The sequence below is a fragment of the Vigna radiata genome, unplaced genomic scaffold (assembly GCF_000741045.1).
Source record: "Vigna radiata var. radiata cultivar VC1973A unplaced genomic scaffold, Vradiata_ver6 scaffold_122, whole genome shotgun sequence".
NCBI lineage: Eukaryota > Viridiplantae > Streptophyta > Magnoliopsida > Fabales > Fabaceae > Vigna > Vigna radiata.
In genome coordinates, this window is record NW_014543108.1 from 997,118 (window position 1) to 1,008,471 (window position 11,354).

General features: G+C 34.7%; 1 protein-coding gene across 2 annotated transcripts; it reads right to left on the reverse strand.

Annotated features, from left to right (window-relative positions):
• Positions 1-3,445: 3,445 nt before the first annotated feature.
• LOC106753007 (homeobox-leucine zipper protein ANTHOCYANINLESS 2) lies at positions 3,446-9,676 on the reverse strand. 2 transcript variants are annotated; one of them, XM_014634788.2, is made up of 10 exons: positions 9,526-9,676; positions 8,867-9,304; positions 8,527-8,744; positions 8,289-8,406; positions 7,463-8,158; positions 7,084-7,185; positions 6,782-6,994; positions 5,323-5,497; positions 4,845-5,212; positions 3,914-4,285 (listed from the first exon to the last, which is right to left on the reverse strand). In XM_014634788.2, the coding sequence occupies exons 2-10, from the start codon at positions 9,056-9,058 to the stop codon at positions 3,914-3,916; spliced, it is 2,454 nt and encodes an 817-aa protein (XP_014490274.1). In that variant the 5' UTR covers positions 9,059-9,304; positions 9,526-9,676. The 2 variants fall into 2 exon arrangements, with proteins under 2 accessions (XP_014490275.1, XP_014490274.1); XM_014634789.2 differs by lacking the exon at positions 9,526-9,676 and having other exon boundaries at positions 3,446-4,285; positions 8,867-9,058.
• Between the last annotated feature and the right edge of the window lie 1,678 nt (positions 9,677-11,354).

An 11,354-nucleotide genomic window follows, 5' to 3' on the forward strand; every position in this document is an offset into this window, starting at 1 on the left:
CTTTGAAACCATACTTATAATCATATACTAAATACAACATCACTGATCATACAATATCATAAATACTTCTACACCATTTTAAAAATCAAAACATAACTCAAGGTTATTAGAAAACAATGATAAAAAGATCAAAAATAGGTACTTGACTGGTCGCTCAGCACACCAAACTCGTTATGCGAAAACAGAAACAATGGGTTCTGCTCACTCACCTTTTGCTTAGCGCACCAAGTCTGTTCACTCAACTAAAGCCCATTCGCTCAGCACACCAAGTCTATTTGCTCAGCGAGACTACATAATTCTATAGCACAAAAACTGCAAAATTTTTGCATCTCAACCACTCCTGACCAATTTTATGCCCATTTTCCAACTTTTAACACTCCTAGATTGTATTCTATACTCATATATACCTAAGTAAATGTTTCTACACCAACCTAAGCACATTCTAAACTCATTGAACATAAGATTTCAAACCAAAATTCATCAAAACCTCACTTTAAAGACCCTAATTGAATTCTACCATCTGTGGCACAATTTCAAGCAACTTAGGAACTCAAACAAGTCCCATATGACTTACCAAGACTCTCCAAACCGACCATTTGATCACAGATCCTCTAACTCAAGTTTTCACTAATTCATTTCCTCAAAACAAGTTCTAAACTAATGTAAACTACACCTATCTATCACCAAACCTTTTAAACACAAATTCCATCCATTTTAAACATCTTAACCACTCCGAAAACACTTATAACAAACTTCTCATACTTCAAACCAATTAACAACACTTCTCTCACAGTTTTCACTACTAAAGACCTCATTTTTTTTACCAAAATAACCTACAACCAATAATAACCCTTGCTCTCAATAATTCAATCATCACAATTCACTTCATCAACAACAAATTCAACATCAATCTCATATACAAATAGATTTAGCATATTATACATCATTCCTCAACACACAAAGCATCAAACACCTAATTGATTTCTCTACATTCAATCATGGAACAAAATTTTACTCAAACAGTTCAATATTCACACACCCTCAACCTACACAATTAACATCAACTCAAGAAAACTTTAGCTTCTCTTACCTCTCAAAGAAACTGCTCAACTCTAAAAATGTTTCGCTGATTACTTGAACTGCAAGGAATACCTATACAAACCTACGAAACACTAAATTACAAACGGGCAGAGTCCTTAAAACTCTAGATGAATCAAAAATGTGTAGGAAATGCATGATTACACATACAACAATAAAAGATTCTTCTAAAATAAAATGAAAAATAAGTCGAAACTTACTTGCTCTATTGAAGAATTTGATCAGATAAAAACGTAGACCTCGTTGTCGTGATCAATTAGATATCTCATGACCATCAAATAAATGACTCAAGAGTTAAAACTCTTATAAAAAAGATATGATATGTTTTAAAATAATAGTTTCTAAAAATATGATATATTTTAAAAATAATAAAATTAGTTTATAACTTAATTATTTATAATAAAATTATTTAATATTAAAATAATTGAATCCTTTTAACTACCATCTCTTCTAAAATTATATTTTTTTTTGGAGTTTTACCTTTTATACTTAAAATTAGAACATATTTATATGCAATTTATTCTTTGGTACGATTAGAAAAAATTATGCATGACCACTTTAGAAGATTGTCAGACAATTTTTGTTATCAAGAAATAATTAAGAATGACTTTGACACTCGTAGAAAAAATCACTATATTATTTTTTGACATTATAAATCATGACCGAAAGTTTACATGTGTGACAAATCAACTTTGAAAGTATTAAATTTTAATAATTCAGGTTAAATTACATGGCTGTATCATATTCAAAAGTTATAAGCTAAATGTTCATCCACATAATATAATATAGTAGTTTCTTTCAATAATTATAAATCTCACGCTGTTAGAGGAATGATTAAATCAATTAAAATTTAACTATCCAAACATCGTAATATAACAAAAGACGTGGTTCACATTCTTCAGCAATTCTTTAATACATAAACATATACAAACCCTATTTATTAAAATATGTAATATAATAATCCAAATCACAATGGACATACATTGCTTTCACAGTAGAATTCAGTTATGGCAGAATATTTTGCTGGCTACCAAATAGACCAAGTTTCTTTTCAAAACGAGTCACATAAACTTCCTTTTCCTCAAAAAAAAAAAAAAATCAGTAATATTAGGTTTTTTATTCTTTGAGAGAAAAATGTAATAAAAAGAGGTGATATCTGAAATTTATTTACAGTAATGAAGGTGTGGTGACGTAAGTATGTAAGTATGTAGCATGCGATGCCAAAGCCATTGCATTAAATGATGGCAACGCTTCTCCCAACACCTTCTGCTCCCTCATTTAATGCAATCACACGCTCATCACCAAACACTTCCATTCTATTCTATCTTTTCACTTCCATTTTTTTCAACAATTTAATACTTCTTGTAAAATGCAGATATTTAAAATTTTCTAAATTATCTTTTCACAATTATATTCATAATTAGTACACCGAAGTCATATTCTTTTTTGTAATCATATTAAATGCATTTTTTTTATTATTTCCTTATGGTATTATGCATTTTAAGACCTTGAGATTATTTATTTAGTCTTCCTAATATTATTTTAAAGTACGATAATCTAGCATGGAAAATTGTCTAAACTGTAGTTTTAATTTATTTCCAACATTTAGAATAATTAGTTTGGTCATTGCACTTTTAAAAATAATTAGACAACATTTTTTTGACAACATTTGAATATCATCATACGTGTCATTGTGTGATTGGTTTATGATGGTGTTATTATGTCATTTGGACCAATCACACAATAACACGTATGATTAATATTCAAATATTGTCAAAAAATATTGTCTATGTATCATTATCCTTTTCTAAAAATGCTCAAACTATAAGTTGTATATAATAAGAATGTATTAGTTTTAAAGACTAAAAATCAGGTATTTTAAAAAATTAAAGTTAAAACATGACTAACCCATGGTTTTTTTCTGTAGTGATTATCTTATGTTACATCTTATCAGTATTATGATTTTGGTTAGAATATAATATCTGAGTTGATAGATACTTATCCACAACCAGAGTTATTTATTGTCTTGTTTATTATTATTAAACTCTCACTATCACCAAACGGCGCGTGGAATAACAACAACCCATCACCATTGTTTATCATTTTTTGTAGATTCAGTTACTTCATTTCTCAACTATTTGCATATGCTAATTATTTTTCTTTTTTGACAATTATAGTAGCCAACTTAATAAATATAAAATGTTTAGATGAAAAATACAGAAAAAATATTTTAATTGACAATAAAACATTGATAACCATGTGGGTTAGTGTAATTATTGAGAAAAAAGGTTGAAAGAAGATGAGACATGGAGATAGTAAAATTAAGAAAAGAAAAAGGTGTAGGATCTAAAATGTCAAAAAATGAAAACAAATTATTGATTTGATGATATGCAACAAACTACTAGATCCAATTCTAGCAAACTCTCATGTCAATACAGATAAAAATGATAACCAGAAACACAATTTTGTTCCTTTTTTTTTTTTCTTCTTTTTTTCTTTTCTTCTGCTGCTAGTAGAGCAGACATAGGGACGACCCGAGTCAATACCCGAACCACCACCCCTGCCATGTGTTAAAGATCCTAACCCGACCCAAACGAGCCTCGGACCCTCGCCACCTTGCAAGGAGTTTTCACACAAACGCGCGGTTCGTTCTTGACTCAACACCCCCACCCCTCGCGTCATTCACACGCGCCACCTATCGCAACTTTAGCTACAACAAATTTCAACTAATACCCAAAACCAAACAAAATAATAGTAACGATGATAATAATAATAATAATAATAATAAACAAGTCACGTGAGGCGCCCGTGACACTCAACTCTCGCTGTGAAGTGCTGCTTTTATCTTCTGCACGGTGCAGGAGATGAGGTTGTTCACGGTCTCCACCGACTCCACCGTCAGCTTCGCCGTCGGGAGGCTGTTCACGAGAATCTGGAACGCCACCGTCAGAAGACATCCACTGGCTCTCTTTTGCGACGCGCCCCCGTGTTGCTCTCCGCCGGGCGCGGATCCATCAGGGACGATGGCGAACCCTGACGGGAGAAGCGCCACGTAGGCAGAGTCGCCGCCGTTCATCACCACGTGCATTGCGGGAATGTCCACCGGCGCGTACACCACAAGCGACCCCGACGCGTCGGTGCACGTCTCCTGCAAAATCAACATGCTGCTCTGGTTGGCATTCATAGCCTGCAAGAAGAAAAATTAAAAAATAAATGATAAGCTGTAAAATGAATAAAGAAAAATAAAAATTCAACTTTTGGTGTTGTCGTTTTCGTTAAGTTCGGTGGGGGGTAGTCAAAGCCCGGTACCACCTTTTTTCCCCCAAATTTAAAAAAAAAAAATTAGGGCAAAATAATGAGGTCAGAAGAGAGGAAAATAGAAAGTTGACAAAAGTCCTGAATTTTGACTTTTTATAAAAGTTTGCTGAAACAAACGCTGCCCTATTTCTGGTGCCAATTGTCTTCATAGATACTTCCAAAATTTCCAACCCTGTCCTTCTCAATTTCACCTTTTTTATCCTCACACTCCGCGACAATTCATCATTCACGTTTCCTCCTCTCTCCCACAATGGTAAAACACCACTTCCCCAACATTAACAAACAAAACCAATCTCTCCTATTTTCTATGCATGTCTGCAGATAATATCAACTTTAACATAATAACACTAATTAATTATATTCACTCATCATAAGGGAAATCTGCATTATATCTATCTATGTATGTATATATATATACATATACGTACACTTGCTCTGAGGAGGGAGACACAATTAGCATGGTCTTGTCCCTTGGCAATGTGAGCCATCTCTTGCATGGGTCCACCGTTCGAGAGGATGTCCCACTCACTCCGGAGCCGCTCGTCGCGCAGGAAGTCGAAGAGTCTTTGGGGCGACACCGGCAGCCACACCGACGTGGCCGCGCTGAGAACAATACCCGGCGGCTCGCCCGGGTCGTCCACGCTCTTCCTTGTCATCACCCTCACGTCCTCCCCCACGTTCCCCGCGTTCAGCTTGTTCCACTTGTGCACAGTGGAGGCACAAACTCCAGCACAGAAATTGTTCGTCATCCGTTGTGCTAGCTTCAGCATGCTCCTCCTTCCACCTGAGCTTATTGCTGCCACACCCCCCAGATCATAGAAATTAGTAAAAACTAAAACTTTTATCTAATTTTGACTATCTATGAATGATTGCATGGTTAAAACTTTTATATAGAGAAAAATGTACCTGAATGTTCTCTAGAGGGTACTGCTGAGGACATTAGAATGGCTAAGCACTCGCATTGACGTTGAAGGGTGGCAACCCAACGTTGTGCACCAAACCCCGTGCCTGAGCTCAACAAGGGTCTGTACAGTTGGTGAACTTGGCTTTCGTCGTATTCTGCATGTTCCACCCATGTCACCTGTGTGTAATTCAAACAAATGTTTGTTATATACATTATATACTCTCATACCCACCATTATTTTTGTTTTATGAACCTAAAATTAACTAATTTTGTCATCAAGTGGGGTTAGTTGATTAGAAAAAATGACAGTTAAATCAGTGTTTTAAGTTTTTTGGGGGGTTTAAAGAAGATGGTGTGGTGAATAGAAGAAGCATGTGGAAGGGAAATCTTGGAATATCAAAGAGAGACAAAGTATCTGCGGAGGCTGGAGGAAGTACATAAAATATAAGGTACTAACTAGATAGAGTGACCCGGGATATGGAGTATAGCTACTACTACTACTACTACGTGCAGTGTAAAGGGGCATCGAGATTTGTTACGACAGTGTGATGAACTCATCCCAAACACCCAAGAAACAGACAAAATGTTCAGTCTTTGATCTTGACTCAAAGGGTCCTCATTGAATATTTTTATATAACAGACCTATGGAGTATAGGGCTGGAACCAGGTCACGTATAGTCTACAAAATTAAATAATGCTTAGGGAATGACAAATATGTAGCATAAAAGAGTGGAATAGAAACATCATATGAATTGTTTATGGAATAAAAAAGTAGGTGAAATATTGCAAGGCAAATTGCTCAAAGGGGGATATCTAATTAATGTGTTCGTGCTACAAAAATTTAAGTGATAGAGACTTCCATGAATAAATTAATGGGATAACCTAGATTTGTGCAACATGGTGTATTACTCAATTAGTTTATGGGATCAAAATCAGTTGTTGAAAATTGAAGATTGGAATATAATTGAGACAAAGGGAAGCATACTATCTCAGGGTGCAAATTCTTTGAGAGACTAAAAATATATATTGGAATCATCACTGACAGAGTGGTTCTATAGTGAGTAATCACTAAACAAGCTGAGTTACTTAGAACTAGGAGCCTTCTATGTAGCTTGGAAAAGCAAAAGCTCCATGATTCCTTAGCCTGGTGTTTTGCCCCCACTTTAAATAATGCACAATTAAGCTACCATGGTGCAGTTACTTGCACCCACTTGGAAAAAATACAATAAATGTGATGAAAACATGAAAGCAGGTGAGATAGTACGGTTCAGTAGGTGGCCTATATATATATATACACACACACACACATATATTTAGAAAAGTATTAAGACACGAGGCTTGGCAGAATGTACTAGTAAATCATTTTTACTGTCTTCAAAAAACAGAAAATTGGGATGCTAAAATTGCAGTGAGAACTTGAAACCAGCCATTAACTAAGAAGAATATTGGTAATTTACTTACCTTAGAGTAACCATTTGGCATATCTTGCACTACGCAACCAGAAGGAAGCCTCCTACAGTTCACAAAAGTGGGTGCACCGGAAGTTTCTCGGATGGTGTCTATGGACACATCCACCACTGCCCACAAGCCCTCTGCGTGTTGCTTGCAAAAGCGTAGAAAATTGACCTCACGAACAGGAACCAAGGGCGAAAGGACTTGAAGTTCAGCATGCATCTGAGAATAAATTTTATGTCATTGAAAAATTGAAAATTTTTTGTTTTAAAATGAAAAAAGTAGTGTGTAGGAAAACAATTTAGACTTACAAGCTGAAGGGCACCATTCCTAGTTCCATTTATTCCATTAGATATAACTTCAGCGGTTGAGGTTCTAGCAATCATACAAGGGAACATCTCTGACCATCGATTCTGTCACAGCAGAAAGTAAATCAGTTTCACACGCATTCAAAATTAACAGGGACTGGCATCTCTTTTCTTATATAGTACTCTTTTTAATATACTATTTATGTTAGAAATGAGAGCCCCAAAAGAATAATAGAGATATTCACGTTACTAACATTACTGAAGAAGAAGATCAACATAAAATGAGAAAATAACAAAAGCAAAGGAGCCAAGAATAATAAAAGGTATTAAATTAGAGGGAGGAAAAGTTTGAGAAAAGTGTGAAGGTAGTTGAAGGGCTTACTGAGTCCATTAATGTTTCAACAAGAGCCAAGCTGTTTATGATGACCATGCCAGTTTGTCTAGAGGCCTCGGTGACAAAACCATTGGGTCTCAAACCAATGCAAGGTGTCATTGTCCTTGTGTACTCCTCATAGTTGAGAATTTCTCTTCCCCCTTCCAAACTCCTGATCCAAAGAGGCTCCCCGGTCTGAGCCATCTTCACCAGCTCATCCATTGCAGCCAAAGCAAGTTCCAAAACAATAGACCTCTCCACTGACCTGTCAAGCCCACCAGTCACCACAGTTGATGTTGCAGTTGGTCTAGTTGAAGCTGACATCATAGCTAAGGGGCTCGATATCCCCACCCCAAAATCAGGCAATGTTGAAGGCACAGTGCTCAAACCTCCAAAACCATTGCTCCCAACCCCAAGCTCCAAGCTTGAGTTTGGTAATGGAGGCCCAATTGAGCTTGTTAAAGAAGAAATGGGGCGACCCAAAAACTTGCCAGCGAGTGCACAAACACGGTCTAATTCATCCTTCAACCTAGCATTCTCGATCCTCAGATGCTGTTCTTCAAGTGAAATCTCACCAATCATTGCAGGACCACCACAGTTTGAGCACATAGGATTTCTCATAGCCTCCCTCATAGACATGTTCTCCGCTCTAAGCTTGTCATTCTCTTGCCTTAGCAGCGAGTTCTCGTGCCGTTCCAATTGTGTCTAAACAACACAAACGATCCATGGTTTCAGAACTCCCAAAAGAAGGAAATTGAAAGAGAGAAAAATAAATAAATAAAAATAAAACTCGAAAGAAGGAATAGTTTTGACATAAGGGTAGTGTTGGTTTTACCTTCATTTGTGTTCTTCGATTTTGGAACCAAAACTTTACTTGCCTCGTTTCCAAATTCAGCCTTCTGCTGAGTTCAAGCCTTTGCTTCTCATCCGGGTGAGGACACTCCTTGAAAAGCCTAAAACCCAGAAAACACAAACGAAAAATAAAAAAACAACACCTCCCAACAAAAAAGCAAGAACACTCAACATGAAACTTAAAAAAAGACTATTTTTTTTAAATGAAAAACTCATCGTACGCTTCAAGCTCTTGAATTTGCTGAGGAGTGTGTCGGTGATAACGCTTTTTTCTTGGTGGGTTGTCGGCGGCATCAAAATCATCACCAGAAGCTCCATCCATGTTATCACTGCCAGATCTGCTTTCATGCTCCTCTTCCCGGCTCCTTCTCAACCCATTTTGCTCAAAATTCTCGGGCATTAATCTGTTCATATCCCCTTGTCCATCGACATCACTTTGCTGTGTTTTTTTTTTTCAAACAAAACAAGAAAACCAAAGTAAGAAAAAAAAAAAGAACCACCCAAAACAAAAACCCTTGTGAGCAAGAAGAAGAGAAGTAAAAGGGTAGGGATGATTCTCACAAGCGCAAGAGAAAGGCCAGGAGAGTTAAACATGGATTTGGCCAAAGTAGGACTGGCTAAACGAGGCTGCGAGATTGCACCAGAGGGCATTATATCGTTGCTGTGGTTGGAACCGTTGCTGTAAGGAATATCTGATACGATCCTACCTCCTCCACCACTTTGTTTGACCTCAAGAAACCCCCCAAAACTCATCAAAGTAGCCACTTTTGCTTTTCTTTTTCTCTTTCTCTTCTTCCTTTCGTCAATCAAACAAGCACACCCCCACAGAAACTGCTACTACTCAAACCCCCTTTGAAAAACTCAAGCTGCCACTACTGACTCAGACTTGTCGCAGAAACTTTTAATCATCGCGTCGATTGATTCGTCCAACCCCAGAATTTCCCAGCCATGTAGCACCACAAAAGATGAAATGGGTCTCTCAGAATCTGCCTTATATACCTGAGAGCGCAATCAAAAAAGAACCTTTTGAAACCAGGGAAAATATAAATAAATAATAATACAGAGAGAGAAAGATAAGTAGACAAAAGGATAAAGCCCAAAACATAAACAAATAAATGCTGTCTTTATTTTTATTTTATTTCACACTCTTATTATTATTATTACCAGTTACTGATCAGTAATAACAACAATAAGAAAAAAAAAGTTGATTACTTTGGCACCTTTTCCTTATAAATGAAAGGATGACATAGAACCCTAGTGTTTCAGTTCAGTGTGTGCTGTCTTGTTCCCTGCATGATAACCGCTATGCTTGACTATGGTATAGCGTGAAAGAGAAGGAAAAGAAACTGAATATTTAAACTAAAAGATTGTAGATTTGTGCAGAGACAAGAGAAAAGAGAGAGAAGGGGAAAGAGTTGGAGAAGAAAGCAGAGATAAAAGGTAACATGTGGACACTTGAAAGCCTTACAAACACATGCATCCAAAAAGGGTTTGGTTGACTCTTCACACTGTGATCACACACAAACTCTTTCTCTCTCTCTCTATATATCTCTATATCTCTTTTCCACTTTAACCCTTTTAAAGTCTGTGAATAGCTGTGAAATTTGCAATATACCTTTTGAATAACTTTTTGAGGATATGAAGGAAAATGAAAAGTTTAGTTATGATGGTGTTGCTAAGATGCACGGGCACCCTCTTCTCAGTGTTTCCTATAAACTGATCTTGGGACTCTCAATAATTTGACTAATTTAGCTTAATTCACTCATATGGCAACAAAATCATCACGGAAGTTTACACTTTTAAAAATGTGAATATCAGAAACTTGGGTCCATTTTCCTTTTGTCCTTTTCTTCATACATTATGACCCTATAAGGTCTACTACCAATATGTATGCACCACCCAGTGAATTCTTTTTCTTTTACTACTCAATTCATCTTTCATTTACTTCTTTTTTTCTTCCCTTTTCATGCTCTCATTTCAATCAACCTGATTATCAAAATAATCACAAGAGGAAAGCTTTTCAATTTTCTATCAATTTTCTCTCCCTCTTTCCATTCCTGCTTTTATAGTACAAAATATTCATTCAATGCCTTTAATTTTTAATATTTGAAGGAAAATATATAATATATTTATTGTTTTTCTCCTAAGCTGATAACTTACCTAAAATGGTCATTATAATTAATTCTTTAGTTTAATATATGTCAAAAAAGAAAAGAAATTTCACACAAAAGGAAAACAATTAATAATCTTTTAATTTTTTGTGAGGCACTGTTTTTCATGTATCTTCTGAGTAATTGTGAAAAAAGTGAAAAACTATATTAAATTACATTAATTATAGGAGAATATAATTACTCTAACTATAATAATATTTTAACTTTCTTTCAGCAAGACAGAAAATCAAAATAAGATCATAATCACCTCAAACTATGGTTTTAATAATTTAATAAATTTAAAATTTATGTAAGAATGTCATATCATTAAAGTTTATTTAAGCTATTTTGTAGCTATTAGCCATCTTAAAATATTCTTTTTCAAATACTTATAATTTAATAAGTTAGTTTAACCATTTGGATCATTCAATTATTTACTATTAATAACTAACTAGTTTTCTATGTTATATTCGAAAAAAAAATTAAAAGCTAGATGAAAAGAAAAACTTATTAGAAGTCAAAACCTTACCTGTACCTAAAATTTATGAAATTAAAGTTATTCAATTATAAGTATTTGATAAACGTTAAATGATAAATATATGATATTTTATATTAATTTAATTTAATCATATTAAAATATATTTTTTGTGTAAATATAAGCTTTTGTCTTTATTCAATTTAATATTAATTTTAATTAAATTAATTATTTCAACTGTACTTTTTAGTTTGAGTAATTTGGGACCATAACAGGATATTTATATGTTTTTCTATTCCCAAAATTATGAAATATGTGTCTCTTATATAGTGGATATATATATATATATATATATATATATATATATATATATGTTCCCACATTATTCTGCATATTAAATAAATATTTTTAAAAAATATATATT